The sequence below is a fragment of the Entamoeba nuttalli genome, assembly GCF_000257125.1.
Source record: "Entamoeba nuttalli P19 unplaced genomic scaffold asmbl_3066, whole genome shotgun sequence".
NCBI lineage: Eukaryota > Evosea > Mastigamoebida > Endamoebidae > Entamoeba > Entamoeba nuttalli.
In genome coordinates, this window is record NW_008575807.1 from 1 (window position 1) to 15226 (window position 15226).

At 24.7% G+C, this 15226-nt stretch overlaps 9 protein-coding genes across 9 annotated transcripts in view; 4 read left to right on the forward strand and 5 right to left on the reverse strand.

The window, feature by feature from the left end:
• Positions 1–1291: 1291 nt before the first annotated feature.
• ENU1_054060 (dephospho-CoA kinase) lies at positions 1292–1906 on the reverse strand (the record flags this gene model as incomplete). The annotated part of the gene is made up of 1 exon (XM_008857942.1): positions 1292–1906. One exon carries the CDS (start codon positions 1904–1906, stop codon positions 1292–1294), a length of 615 nt encoding a protein of 204 aa, XP_008856164.1.
• A 1278-nt stretch (positions 1907–3184) lies between these two features.
• ENU1_054070 (hypothetical protein) lies at positions 3185–5354 on the forward strand (the record flags this gene model as incomplete). Its single annotated transcript, XM_008857943.1, has 2 exons — positions 3185–3270; positions 3320–5354. 2 exons carry the CDS (start codon positions 3185–3187, stop codon positions 5352–5354), a joined length of 2121 nt encoding a protein of 706 aa, XP_008856165.1.
• A 383-nt stretch (positions 5355–5737) lies between these two features.
• Positions 5738–7918, forward strand: ENU1_054080 (hypothetical protein; the record flags this gene model as incomplete). The annotated part of the gene is made up of 1 exon (XM_008857944.1): positions 5738–7918. One exon carries the CDS (start codon positions 5738–5740, stop codon positions 7916–7918), a length of 2181 nt encoding a protein of 726 aa, XP_008856166.1.
• A 13-nt stretch (positions 7919–7931) lies between these two features.
• ENU1_054090 (hypothetical protein) lies at positions 7932–9804 on the reverse strand (the record flags this gene model as incomplete). Its single annotated transcript, XM_008857945.1, has 1 exon — positions 7932–9804. One exon carries the CDS (start codon positions 9802–9804, stop codon positions 7936–7938), a length of 1869 nt encoding a protein of 622 aa, XP_008856167.1. The 3' UTR covers positions 7932–7935.
• A 275-nt stretch (positions 9805–10079) lies between these two features.
• On the reverse strand, positions 10080–11441 carry ENU1_054100 (hypothetical protein; the record flags this gene model as incomplete). Its single annotated transcript, XM_008857946.1, has 2 exons — positions 10080–10788; positions 10846–11441. The coding sequence occupies 2 exons, from the start codon at positions 11439–11441 to the stop codon at positions 10080–10082; spliced, it is 1305 nt and encodes a 434-aa protein (XP_008856168.1).
• A 78-nt stretch (positions 11442–11519) lies between these two features.
• On the reverse strand, positions 11520–11738 carry ENU1_054110 (hypothetical protein; the record flags this gene model as incomplete). Its single annotated transcript, XM_008857947.1, has 1 exon — positions 11520–11738. The coding sequence occupies one exon, from the start codon at positions 11736–11738 to the stop codon at positions 11520–11522; it is 219 nt and encodes a 72-aa protein (XP_008856169.1).
• A 305-nt stretch (positions 11739–12043) lies between these two features.
• Positions 12044–13072, forward strand: ENU1_054120 (1-acyl-glycerol-3-phosphate acyltransferase, putative; the record flags this gene model as incomplete). The annotated part of the gene is made up of 2 exons (XM_008857948.1): positions 12044–12447; positions 12505–13072. The coding sequence occupies 2 exons, from the start codon at positions 12044–12046 to the stop codon at positions 13070–13072; spliced, it is 972 nt and encodes a 323-aa protein (XP_008856170.1).
• Positions 13073–13282: 210 nt separating this feature from the next.
• Positions 13283–14317, forward strand: ENU1_054130 (hypothetical protein; the record flags this gene model as incomplete). The annotated part of the gene is made up of 1 exon (XM_008857949.1): positions 13283–14317. One exon carries the CDS (start codon positions 13283–13285, stop codon positions 14315–14317), a length of 1035 nt encoding a protein of 344 aa, XP_008856171.1.
• A 414-nt stretch (positions 14318–14731) lies between these two features.
• The window catches only part of ENU1_054140 (Rap/Ran GTPase-activating protein, putative), a gene marked incomplete at both ends in the record, with an annotated part of 4082 nt that continues 3587 nt past the window's right edge, over positions 14732–15226 (reverse strand). Inside the window, one exon of the mRNA XM_008857950.1 lies at positions 14732–15226. This exon is cut by the window's right edge and continues 3209 nt beyond it. Within this exon, the coding sequence (XP_008856172.1) occupies positions 14732–15226 (495 nt within the window).

The following is a 15226-nucleotide window of genomic DNA, read 5'->3' on the forward strand; positions in this document are numbered from 1 at the left end:
GATTCTTAATTCATTTCAAAAGAAGATGTAATAATGTATGTATTATAATTATATGACAGTATCAAAAATATATGCACATTATAGTTGGTATGTTATGAAGTTTTGTTTTTGAAAAAAGGATAAATAAATGAAGAAAAGAATTATAAGAATATTGATATAATAATTTAATATACTAAAGAAGATAGGAATAAAATGAATTTTAAAAATATCAATAAACCATTTAAAATAAATTGAACAATAGAAATAATTAATCACATTTATAAGAAGATGTACCAATAAAATAAAGAGTATTTGTAGAGTTATTGAAAATTAATTAATTTGAAATGATATTATTTTTTAAATTTGATTGATAAAAGAAATTATTAATTAAAAATAAAAGTCTGATAATGATATATAAAATAATATTATTTGATATTCTGTATAATCAAAGGAATTTGCTTCAATACATAATGTTATTTCTATTCAATAAATATAATAATATGAACCAACATTAATACCACACTTGTATTGGTAATTAAAATTTGATTTTTAACTCATGTAATAACAAATTTTATAGTATTTAAGTATCACATTCAATATTACACAATATATCCATTGAATATTTTAACAATAACACATAATAAAAATATAATAACAAACGCCTTAATATTTTATAAGTCAATAACAATTATTTAAATATTCAAAATAAATTATTGAATATTAAAATTATTATAGATTATAACATATCCATTAAATGTTATTTGTAAAAGTTTATACATATAAACATTTTCATAAAATAAAAAATTATCTGTGATGAAAATATATGTAAAAAGTTTATTTTAACTGTATTTGATAATACATGACTCATTAATAATTTGTGAATGAATTCAGAATGACTATTGAAGACAATTATTTCAAAATATCTTTGAGAGTTATTTCCATTTCCTTAGCATCTTTATTTCTTTATTTATAAAAATAAATAATTACTTCACAACCAAAATTCCATAATAAATTCTCTATAAAAATAAATAATTTATAAGAATAAACTAATTTTATTGTTCTATTGTTCAATACATAAAATTTTCCCTTTTCCAATATTATCTGATTAACACACAAATTATAAAAATGGGAATAAAAAATTCTTTTAGTATGTATTGCCATAAAAAATAATCATTAAACCTAAGTCTTTGTGGTGTATATTGAATTTTTTTTATGATTCTTATCCTTTGGTATTTATTATTTTATATTCGATTTGTTTATTATTTAAGTTTAATAACCTCTCTTCAAACAAAAATAAATAGAATGCCATTATTTAGTTTAAAGTAATTTTTAATTGTTCTAATAATTTATCAACTTCTTTGTTAATGAGTGCTGCAGTTTCTTCAATGGTTCCCATAGTATTAATCTGAACCTGACTCTTATTATCATATTCTTCTTGTGTTGGTTGTGATTGAATTCTTTTCTTTGCTTGTTCCTCACTCAATCCATTTCTAGTCTTGAGTCTTTTGATTGTCTCTGCCTCATCAATTCTAGTTTCCCAGATAATATTTACAATTGACCAATTTGCTCTAATCAATAATGCGGCTTCAACTCCAACAATTGGATGACCCTCTTTTTCTAATAACTTAATTCGTTCTTGAAGTAATATGTATATAGCAGGCCATGTTAAGTCACTAATTATCTTCACATTTTGTGGGTTTGAAAAGACAAGTTCTGACAACTTCTTTCGGTCAATTGACCCATCTACACCTACAACTTCTTTTCCAAACAACTTAATAAAATCATTATAAACAATTGACCCTTTTTGATACAGCTCATGTCCTAACTTATCACAATCAATAACCGGAATCTTCCTTTTAATCAGAGTTTTAGACAATGTTGACTTCCCACTACAAATTCTCCCTGTGATACCAATAACAAATACCATTGTTCTGTTGTTTTTTAGTTATATCTCTAATTTTACAAATACAATACTACTTACTTATAGTTTTTTATTTTTTCGTTATTAATAACAAATTATATTTTTGAATTAAAATAGTTATTTCAATTTTTGTTAATATTACAACAACATTCATGCAAAATAAGTAAAAACAAAAGAGTTGAAAGTTGTAGTTTTATTTCATAAAAAGCACTCATTTCATTTTACCAAACATTGTTAATGTCAATTTTTTTATTTGATTATTGAAGAAAAAGGATATTTTACCTTATTAATATTTAAGTCTATGAATTAATAACATACATTCTGTTTGCTATTTTTCATTTGACCATGAACCATTTATCAGTACTTATACAAATAATACCAGAAATACTCAAAAACCATACAAAACCATACCCAAATTATATGTTGTTAAACCAAGTAATTCTTTATGTGAGTATGATGCATGATAATGATGTACTACATTATTTATATGTTTATTTCTGTTTGGAATATGAACATTATTTTACTACTACTTTTACATCAAGAAATCACTAACACAATCTATTAATATTCATCTTAATCAATCATAAAAGAAGAATGTTATTAAAGTCAAATATCTAATAATTATCTATTTAAACTACTTGTTATTTGTGTAGTTATAAAGAAAGTCTTTGTTGATTTATTTATTTTGAATTCAGAATAAAATAAGACTAAACTAACTCAAATCAAATAAATATTCAGAATAATTATTATCTTTTCATCTAAACCATAAATATAAAAACTTCAATCATACTCATTTTATTAGTGCCACATTCTTCTTTAAACTTACCATAACATCACAATAACAAGTCTCTTATTAATTCTTTATTTAATCTGATTGATTAGGCAATATTGTTCATACTTAATTCTTTACATACTATCATAAAAGGACAATTTATAGTAAAAGAATTAAACCGATGAATAAATTAAGTTCATCAACCACATCATAAACAAAATCTTTCTTTATTAAACTTTAATAACCATTTCTTCCCCCTCTTCCTATAACCAAAGTTGATATTTAAGGAAATAAAAATAGTTTAACATTATTGATTCAAATTAATAAAATTATAATTGTATTGATAAAGGTTTTACATTTTATTATTTACCATTGTTAATATAATAAATGCTAAAACCCAGTCAACATCAATTTCTAAGAAGAAATAAATCTTTTTTTTGAAAAGTTGAGATGGAAAAGAAGATTTAAATATAATGATTTATGAGATGATCTTGAAAACCAGTTTTACTTGAATGGAACTAAATTCATTACGAACTGATCAAAAAATTAAAAAGGAAGAATTTGAAAAAACAAATAAACAGTTACAGCAACTGGTATCGTTTGTGTTTTATTAATATTATGCCACAAATAAAGTCTTTATGAAATAGAGACAATTATAGTACTTTATTAGGAACTTCAGAAAGTGTTATTCAATTATCAAAAATTTCACATTTTCTTTCTGACCAATTGAATATTGTAAGTATAGCAATGGGTAAATTAAAACCTATTGAAGAACAAAAGAAAGTTGAAGTTCCTAAAACATTGAAAGAACAGTTTTTAGAATTTTTAATGGTACATGAAACAGTTTCAGACTATTTACAAAATGAAGAATATTTAAGAGCCTCAATAACTTTTAATGAGATTATGAAAACAAAAGATATATTAATGACAAATAAAAGATATAATTCATATCTCAGTAAAAGAATGAGAGTTATATTATCAACAGAAAAAGATATTATTGAAACAATTAAAACATTATTTGGAAGTTCATTAATTGAAAAAGAAGAAGATAAAGTGATTGAAGCTTTTGTTGTTTATGTCAAACATACTAACCAACGATTAAGTGATGTACTTCAAGATTTATTATTACAAAGAAGAGTTTCTATCATATCAATGTTACAAGATAAAACAAGGAATTGTTTACCAGATATTTATAATTATATTTTAGATACATACCTATTTGTAAGGAAATATTTTACTTTAGACAATGAAGGAAAAATGCAATTGTTATATAACAGTACTTATAAAGAAACAAATGATTATTTCCTTAATTTTAAAGATAATATAGAAGATAGTTTATTACAATGGAAAAGATTAGTTCAACAGGAAATCGGTGATGGAATTATTTCTCAATTTAATTCATTAGAAAATATTGAGTCAGTAAAAAAAATTGCAATTCAATTAGTTAATTTAAAAAAAGAACGAAAAGAAGAAGACTTAATTTATGATTCAATTTTCTTTATTCCATTAAATAGAAGAATTAATGTTGTTGTAAAAGAATTATGGAAAAGAGAATTTGGAGTGTTTCAAAGTAGACATACATTACCACCAAATGCATTAAAAACTAAAGTCAATTTAAATACATTATTTTTTGAACCAGGAATTATTAAAACTCAAAAAGAATTGTCTAACGCATTTGTTGATTGTAAAGCAGTAGAAATATTTGTCCAATCATTTGAATGTTGCTTTGAACAAATTCAAAAGGAATTGGATGAAATATATAATGAAGATGGTACTAATAAAAATCCAGAAATCTTTATACTAGAAAAAAAAAGAGAAGAAGTGTTTGGTGAAGGATTTATATCATGGAGTGAAAATTTAAATGAAGAATTATATCAAATGAATAATGAAATGGAAAAAAATAAAACGAACCCTTCAATATTTAAAGAACTTTTACTTGAATTTCTTAGCTATTGTTGTTTTATTCACCAATGTTGTTCAAAAGTTTTGAGAGAATCAAAACCATTACAAGGAAACACTTATCATTCATTAATCATTATTAAAGAAACATTAACAGGATTATCTTATAAATCAGGACAATATTTCTTTGATACTATTTTAATGAATTTAAGAGTTCCTTTCCTTAAAGATGCATCAATGGAGTCATTTGGTTTTGGTATTGTTAAAAATATAGTCTGGAAAAAAGTTGATTATAATCAAGGATACTACTTAACAGTTAGTAATCCATCATATATTACTGAAAGGTTCTATTCAAGAATGCATTTAGTTTTGTCATGTTTAGGAACTGTTTCTTCTCCATTAATTCTATATGTTCATTCTCATATTACTGTTGTTTTATTAAAGAGATTTGAAGATTATTTAAGGTCATATGGAAATGATTTTGCACCTCAATTTGTTTGTGATTTAATGATAATGAGATATTCATTATTAAAAACAAATGAAATACTTTGTAAAGAATTGAATGATACCTGTCTTTCATTATCATTAATAGAAAAATCAACGACATACTTAAATAATACTCTTAATAAGATTAATGAAGAAATAGAATATTTAAAGAAATATTTTGATGACATTGATTTCTGTTTGTATTTCAATGACTCAAAAGAAATTGCTACCGAATATTATACAACAAAAAGCTCATTATTTCCTACTCTCTTTCCAAGTCAACTTAAAGAACATTAAAAGCAATTGACTTTTTTCTTCTGTAATAATTAATTAAATTGTTATATCGTTTTATATAACAACAAACAAATGACAAACGTATTGATTTTGTCAAGAAATATTCAAATCAATAAAATTTCTTAATATTCATTTATAAATAAATTTTATTAACAATAATTTTTTAGTTCATTGAAAGATAGTGAATATATAAATTAGTTTTTATTTCGTCATCTCAATAAATTTTCTCACTGGTGGTTATTGGTTTATTTAAATTAAAAACTTTTCAATCATGATAATCATCCTCTTGATTCTTGTTTCTTCAAGAAGTAATAAAAATAAACCAAAAATAGGAAGTCCAATAAATTATGAAAGAAAAAACAAAGAAATAATCAATTAATATTCACATGGGATTAAAACAATCAGGGTTTATTGAAAAAGTTAACTTAATGACAGGAGAAAATTTTGTACTTACTATAGTAGTGTTTATAGCACTTGGGTTGATGTCATTTCTTATTGAAAAAATAACTGAAAAGATTGAACATCATTTTAGTAAGAAAGAACATATATTATCGTTAATTCAACATTTATATCATGAACTAATGAATTTAGGCATTGTTTCATTTTGTTTTGTATTATTTGATATTGCAGGGTTATATGGATGTATTGCTCATAATTTTGAAAAATATAATAAAAGAGAAGCAGATGTTTTTGGAATATTTGAAGTAGTACATATTACTTTATTTGCAATAGCAGTTTTTTTAATTGTTATTGGATCATTTGTAATATTTATGTCATGGATATATCACAAAATCTGGAAATATTATGAACGTTTTGGATATCAAAACTCAGAAGAAAATTTTCTACATAAAATGCAACAATTAAAAAATAATAAATGGAATTATCTTAATATTGTTTATTGGATTAAATTTGAATTTGCTTTAAGAAGATATCAATTTAATATCATGAAAGAAGAATTTATTATAATGGAAGGTTTACCAACATCATTTAATTTTGCTCGATATATTGTTAGTTGTTTCAGAAGATTGGCTTGTCACCACATTCATGTTTCAGGTAAAATTTGGTTATATGCTATTACACTAGAAGTAGCAATGACGTCAACATTACATTTGAAGAATCCAAATATTGGATCAGCAGTTCTTCACTGTATTGGTTATTTTTCTTTGTTTATTTGTATTATTGTAACATTAAAATGTAGAAGTGTAGTGAGTCAATTAGTTAAATTACATCACTCAACAGTAAATCTTCCAGTAGTTAATTTTCTTGATGACGATCGTAATTATCCTTCAAACTCAGAAAAAACACAAGAACATTCTGAAAGTTATTCTATGTCAGAAGACTATAGTGATATGAGAAGATCTTTACAATTACAAGGAAGAAAAATTTCATTAAATTATGGGATTAGGGATGTTCCTCCTCCTCAACGACCAAAACCACCAACAGGAATTAAAGGTTTATTGCATAAATATTTTGGGTGGGTTCCATGTTATAATTCTCCATATCATACAACAGTTGAACGGTTATTATGGTTTAATTCTCATGGATTTTTACATTTAGTAATGAAATGCATTTCCATTACACAAGCAATCTATATTGTATTATATATTTTATTTTATTCAAGGTCTAGTGTATATACATGGGAACATATTCTTATTATCATCCCACCTATTTTTGTTTTATTTATTTTAGTTCCACTTAGTTTATCATCAATGACATTAATTCGATACGTAGATAAAGATAGATTGGATGATGTTGTAAAGTCAATTATTTTCCAATCAATTTCTAATAAATTTAATAAACGACATTTATTTAGAGCAGTTGCTTCAAAAGAAAAAGATAAAATGAATGTTCCAGATAAAGAAATGGTTGATGTATTTAAAAATAGATATCTTGCAACTAATAGTACACACAATATTGAACAACTTACTGTTTTAAGTGAAATTATAGGAACTATGACTGAAGGTGTTGATAAGAGGAATGGTTTAAATGTAAGAAAATTTGGTGATATTACAATGATTAATTCTGCTTCTGGAGATGTTATTATCAGAGGAGTTGATCCAAATATATTAGAACACGTGTTTAAAGATGTAAGGAAATATCAAAAGAAAGAATCAAATCAACAAGTAGAAACAGAATCTAATACTGTTGCTATAAATGATATTGATTCAAAACAAATAAATGGTAATGAAGAAAAAGAAGAGTCTATTGTCCAACCAACGGTAATAAAAGATGTTATTGATAATTCATCAGATCAGAATGATCAAAACAATAAAATACCTATCTATAATGAACATACAGAAATAGAAATGAAAGAAAGTATTCCAAGAGTTATTTTAAGTGATTCTTGCAAAACAAATCAAAGTGGTGGAATAGATTCTTCTTCTTCCAGTCAGATATTAACTTCTTCAAGTTCTGAAGATGACGGTGACAATGATAAAACAGAACAACAAACAATTCCAAAACAACCTAAAGATTATATTTTAGTTCAAAAAATAGCTCAACCAACAACTCATTCAGTGTTAAATGTAGATGATGTAGAAATACTTGATATGAGTGATGAAGCATAATATTTAAATGAATTCAATTAATTGATTGTTGTTTTTTGTAAATAAGAACGAGAAGCAAGAGGTGTAGTTGATAAATCAAATGGTGTCCATGGACATCCAACAGCATCTCGAATAAGATCTTTTAACTTTTGTTCTTTTAATTCAGGAAGTGAGAAATCATAGAATTCTACATGTCTTTGATTAACATTTCGACTTAACAATGAAATAGTACCAGAAGGAATTTCTTTTGGATTAAGTTTGTCATAATTTGTTAATAAATTAACTAATTTTTCATCAGTTAAATGTGGACAAATTTCACTTCTAGAATCATCAACTAGTAAATTTTTTTGGTTTAAAACAAGTACTCTTCCAATTTCTTTTATAATAATTAAATTGTCTTTCAATACTAATAAATTCTTTAATTTATATTCAAAATCAGATACTATTCCAAGGAGCATTTGTATTTGAATTCCCATCATTAATGTACAATGATCCTTTATAACCTCTTCATAAAAAGAAATATTTAGTACTTTAAACATATCGTTAAGAATAAGTGTCTTAAAAGGACCAATAGTCCTAAATTCACAAACTAAATTAACAATACTATTAAGTTCTTGTAGTATTGGTTTATCTGAACAATTTTGATTTAATGATATTTCCCATGCTTTATGAAATTTTAAATTTATTATTTCAAATAATCGAGTATAACATTTAGACCCAATCTTTTGTATATCTTCATTAAATTGAACTAATGACTCAATCCTTTGTTTTTTTCCTAATGTCTCATATAACGTAATTAATTTACTTATAGAAGAAAATAAATAAACACATAATTTTAAAGGTAGAATATCAGCAATAACAAATGACTGTAACTGTGTACAAATAACTTCAGGTAATCCAGAATTTGAAATAAATTTTTCTATTGGCATAGAAGAATAAATTATTTGTGTTAATAATGTATTATCTGTACTTTTGCATTGTTCTTCTAATTCCATAAAAGAAGAATGTCTTCCAATATCTTTAATTAGTAATTCTTCTTCTCCAGTTAATACTTCAACAGTGTTTCTTCTTGACGTATTAACTTTTAACTCTCTTGTTGAACTTTCTCTTAATGGACCATCTCGTTTTATTTGTCTAAAACTACTTTGTCGTGCAATACTATTACTGTTACTTCCTATTGTTGGTTGATCTAAAGCAGAACGAATTTGTGAAGCATCTGCTGTTGCTCTATGTATTCTGTCAATTGACCTTATCGTTCGATGAGATATAATAGGATCTCCGTTTGACTCTTTATTTAGAGTATTAAAAACTGGTTGAGTTTGTTTAGTACTTTCAAACTCAAAGGATCTTGTAAGATCTAATGAAGTTTTAGAAGAAGGAATTTTACTAACAGAAATCGTGCTTTGACAGATTTTTCTTTTTGGAGTATTACAACTAGAAGAAGTAAGGACTTTACTTGAAGATGTATTTGGACTACCCATTATTCTTGTCTTTTGTTTACTTACCTTAGGAGTTGAAAAAAGATGATCCCCAAATAAAAGAAGTAATTTGATTGTTAAAATCTCTTTTCCAACATTTAATAATTTATTTATTGATTGTTCACCTATAGATGCTTTATCATTAAAATAATCTGAAAGATTAATTGTTTCACTTCCAATTGTCATATTTCTTGATATAATATTTAATTTAAGTATTTTTGGTTTTAGATGACCTTTTGAATATTGAAACGTTGAAATAAAACTGAATTCTTCATTAATTTCTTCTCCAATAGAAAAAACTTTAGTTGTACCATTATTATCTCCTCGTTCCCAACTAATCTTAATATTTCCAATTTCACTTTTTTCATTTTGACTCATTACACTTATTAACCGAACTTGAACTCGAGACTTTTCATCATGGGATTTCATGGATATTTCAATTCTTTAAAGATTCCTTTTGAAGTTCTTTTTTCCCCATTATTGTTCTTTTTATTTTTTCATAATAGTTTTATTATAGTTTTACTGTTTTTCAATCTTTTGTCGAACTTATTTTGTGAAAAATATGAAAATAAGTTATTTTTAAATAACACAAACGAAAAATATTAATTTAATGAGTTAGAAGTTTAATTAGTATAACAAGCTTTTGAAATTGTTCCCTACAAAAGTTTTTATTTCCTCTAGAATTGATGAGATTGAATCATTTCTTATGTTAAAAAAAGATCATTAATAAAACAATAATAATAAAAAAACAAACGATAAACATTTGCTATTGTACTATTAGGATTTAAAGTAATAATTATTTCTAATAATTTATTATCAGCACAAATGTAAGCGGTCCACTTTCCATTATCTCCTTTAATATATATTTCTTTTGCTCCTTCTTTAATAATTTCTAAATGATTTAACATCTTTATTACATCTGGCTTATCAAATATTGATAATCCTCCATTCTTAACGCTTGTAGACATATTATAGTAATAGAACATAATCGATTTATTCACTAATTCTTTTGGTACTTTTGGAAGTCCATCAGAAAATGTTGATGACCAGAGACCTTCAAATAAATCAGTTAACCCACTATTTAAAAATAAGAGAAATGTTGATACAGACTGATCATTTTCAGTATCTAAAAAGAAGTGGAAAAAGAATAGTTTATGTTCAAAAACAACCCATTTTCTTTCTTGTCCGTCTATGAAAACTGAACAATTTAATATGTCCTTTGTTGCTGCCAAACTACTTTTACTTCTTGAACGTTCTTCAGGAATTCCAAAAACAATTCTTCTTTCATCATTTGCAGTTCTAATTCCATTAAACTTACTTCCAAAATCCATACTTCCATTTCTTAATACATTAAATAAATTAAAAATATTATTTTGCATTGAATAATCAAAGTTAGTATGAACTAACTGTGTACTAAACAATTGTTTAATTATTTGTTTTTATTTATTCTAAAAAAAACATTAAACAAACTTTTGGAATAACGCATATTCTTTTACACATTTAAATTGTGTTCCTACATCATTCATCAAATTAATTAATTGGGTAATTTGATTTTTAGACATTGAAGCGTATTGAATTCCTGTTAATCTTCCTGGAGATGCTAGAATATCATTTGAAACAGTACACATAATAGGATCAAAAAATTTTTTTAATTTAAAGATAAATACATCAAATGACGATTCAAATTGTTGTGTAAATGTTCCATTCAATAATATAAAAGAATTACAAAGGAATTTAAGAAGATCAATACCAGTTTGATCAAGTGATGGTGTATCAGAAGAAACAGTATAACTAACCCAGAATGAAGGTTCTGGTGAATATAAAAAAGTTTTTGTTTTAACCATTGTAACTGTTGTAATTGGTTTTGAAAATTGAGAAAAAAAACCAATTAATGTTTGAAATAATCCAAGATTTGCTAAATCTGAATATCTTGTTTGATTACTAAAAGAATATAATAATTTTTTTTCATCTTCTCCTTCTTTTGTTTTAATATTTGGATTAAAGATAAGAAGCTGTTTTACTGAAAGATCTTTTTTAGAAGATGAAAGTAAATCCATTACAGACATTTAAATGAACTGATAATTTTTTAGTTCTTATTCTTTCTTTTCTATTTCATTCTGTAAACAATAAAAAAATACTAAATTTCAATTAAACTTAACTAATACCTTTTTATTTCTGGGGAGACAAATGATTGTTTCAGTAATTAATGACTGAAGAATTGAACTAATAAAACAGTCATATTCAACACTGTCAACAAGATCTAATACTGTTGGTAATGTTTTTGGATTTAACACTATTGTAGGAACATTCTCTTTCTTTTTTTCTACTAATTTATTGAATGCGATAGCCATTTGTTTATTCATTGAAATAAATTCTTTTACTTCTCAATTATTTCTTTTCAGTCAATTCTTTTAAACAAGTGTTTCCTTTCGTTTCAAATTCAATTTTATAATCTTCTCATTTAGTGAATCTTATATTTTAAGAAATCCTCAAAAAGGGTTGAACAAAATGACACGTGGTGAATTATCTGAAAACTATTTTATAAAATTAAAAATAAAAGGAATTTCAAAAATAGATAATAAAGAGAGTGGAGTGTAAATAAGTTGTTTTCCGTTAAAAGTCCAATAAGGAATAAAAGAAAAAACTAGAAATCAATAGAAACAAAGGAATGGTTGATACAACAAACATTACACATAAAATAGTGTTAATTTTAAAATATTATTTTGCATATTGTTTTGTTGCTTCAGTATTTCTTCAAATTACCATTCTACTAATAATGGATGTAATTTGTTTACCTCTTTACTTTATATATAGACCAATTTATCAGTGGATATTCCAACGAGTAACGGAAGTATATATGATGTATTTTCCATTAATATTTTATTATATAATAGGTAATAGAATTATTGAAACAGGTGATGAATTAATTCCAAATGAAAATGCACTTTTCTTATGTAATCATACACACTTTTATGACTTTCTTCCAATAGTTATTGAAGCACCACGCTGTGGTAGAATTGGTGCGATGAGATTTTTTATGAAAGAAGAAATAAGTAAAATACCATTAGTAGGGTTTGTTTTGATTAAAGAATGTAGTGATTAATTATATAAACAATAATAATAAATTAGATTTGGATTTTATATGATGGATAGTGTTTATTTAAAAAGAAATTTCCAAGATGATAAACCTTATATTCTTGAAACATTCAAAAGATTCAGAAATAAATATTACCCTTTTTGGTTAACTATTTATCCTGAAGGTACTCGTGTAAAACCTCAAAAATTAATAGAATCTCAACAATACTGTAAAGATAATAATATTCCAATTTATGAAAATTTATTACATCCACGTCCTACTGGTGTTATTGTTACTTTACAACAACTTAGAAATGTTATTCCTTATGTTTATGATATTACGTTAGGTTATCCTGTAAAACCATCACCATCTTGTTGTTTCTTCCCAGGAGAAGGAATTACAATTCATATGAATATTCATAAAATTAATGTCAAAGATATTCCAGAAGATGAAGAATCATTAAAACGTTGGTTAGATGATTTATGGGTAGAAAAAGATAAATTAATGAGTTATTTTAAAGAACATAAAGAATTCCCAGGAGAACCTCGTAAGCCACCATTTAAATTTACTTGGGCAGATTTTACTGGTTATATGACACCAGAATGTTTTACAAAACCTTAAACTAACTATTTGTTATTGCTATTCATTTTGTTCGGTTATATAAATGAAAAAAAATAAGAAACACAAAAACTAAAAATTTGATGGTGATGAATCTTTTTTTATTTCTTGAATAGAATAAAAATAAGTATTAATTTTATAGTAAAATAATAATAATAAAATAATAAAAAAAAAGAACTGAGAACTAAAAAAAAATTTAAATAATAATAGTTAATGGAAGAAATACTCAATCAGTTAGAACGAGTTGAAACTAAAAGTGCTCAACAAATTGAGAAGATAGTTAGGTGTGTAGGAAAAATTGCTGAATATACACTTGACGATGTTATATTTGATCCAAAGAAAGATTGGACTTTTGACTCTTTAAGTACTTGTTTTAGTAAATCAGAAAGAATGATGGAAAACAAGAAAGAAATAATAGTAATGATTAAAGATCTTATCTGTTTATTAGATGATTTAAAAATTATTGAAGACAAAGAGCTTGACAATTTAGAAAATGATAGAAAAGATTTACTTGAGGCTATGGAAGAGAAAATTAGAGATATGAAACAATATGGAAATGATAGAAGAAATACTAAACCACCAAGATCTCCAATTGATGACCGGAGAACAAGTCAACGAGATTATTCTAAAAGAATACCCGCAAGAGATAGAGAAGTTATTAGAGAGGATAGTCATGATAGAATAGAAAGAAGAACAACTGAAGTACAAAAAGAAAAAGGAAAACAAATTGTATTGGAAATGAGACCTGTTATTGAAAATGAAATAGAAAATGTTGTAGCAAATAAAAGCCAAAAAGTATTGTTTGATACTAATACTGATGGATGGAAAATGGATAAATTTGTTGATTCTGTTACTGGAAAGAAAAGAATTGGGTTCTTAGTATTTGATGAAATTGCACATGTATTTGGAGTATTTGTAAATGAAATAATTCAACCAGGACAATGGCTAGATGATTCTAAATTATTTTTATTCTCATATACTCCAGGACAAAATAAACCATTATTCTATTCAAATATCATGTTCTCTAACCATGATGGAAAGTCAATCTTTAAGTTAGAAGAGAAAAATGCAGAACACTTTTTCAGAGTAGCTAACGTTATTTATATTCAAAACGTTTCTGGTAAAAAAGGAAGTGTTATGTATCCTGAGTTAGAAGAATATTTCTTCCATGCAAATCCTAGATCTTTCTGTGGGTATGTTTATCCTGATAAATTTGAATCAACTAGAGTTATTGCACTTCAATTCTAATTAAAACCACATATAAGTATTATTTTTTTTACTTATTTGGTAATTAAAAGGGAACAACAGGAATTTACTTTCTTTATTCTCATTAAATCAATTACTTCTTTACTAAAAATGATTACATTTTCTCTTTAATCTTATTTATTAGTTATATATTCATCCCTATATATTACATTAATAATATTTAGTATTTATTCAAATACATTACTTTCAATGGTATTTAATTATTTAGTAATTCTTTAATATATCTTTATTTAATTAATATAATTACTTTAATAAATATATAAAAATATTTATTTCACTTTTAATAACACCTTTTCCTTTATTTATTAATATGTGTATTTAATTGTAATAATAATAATTGAATTATTTTTTTTTTCTTTTAAATATTCTTTCTTTAATAAATAAAAAGCCTTTAAATTATTTTTTAATTGCTAAATCATTTATTGTTTGTGGATTTGTAACAATAGAAAGTGTCGAGAAGAATGTAGGAGTTGGGAATGAATCATTTTTATCAATAATTTCTTTAATGAGTGTTGTTCTTCTTAAATATGGTTTTAAATAATCATCTGGTGATATATTCAAACTACAACAATAATTAGCATTAATAGCTGTTTCTCTAACTAAAGCCGGAAGAACTTCTTTACCAACAATTATTCCATCCATTAATGGACCAAATTGTCTTACATTTTGTTTTCTCCAAATTCTAATTTTATGTAAACCATTTCCAATTGGAGTAACAATAATATGAGCGGCATTAAATTGTGATGTAATAGTATGTGGATTATAGTCACCAGATTCATTCCAAACAATATGGACATAATCATTTCCAACATGTCGTTTTTTAGTTAATTGTTGTTGGTCATCTGCTTGTGTTGGTATTAAAGTAATATCATGAAAAATAACTTCTTTTGT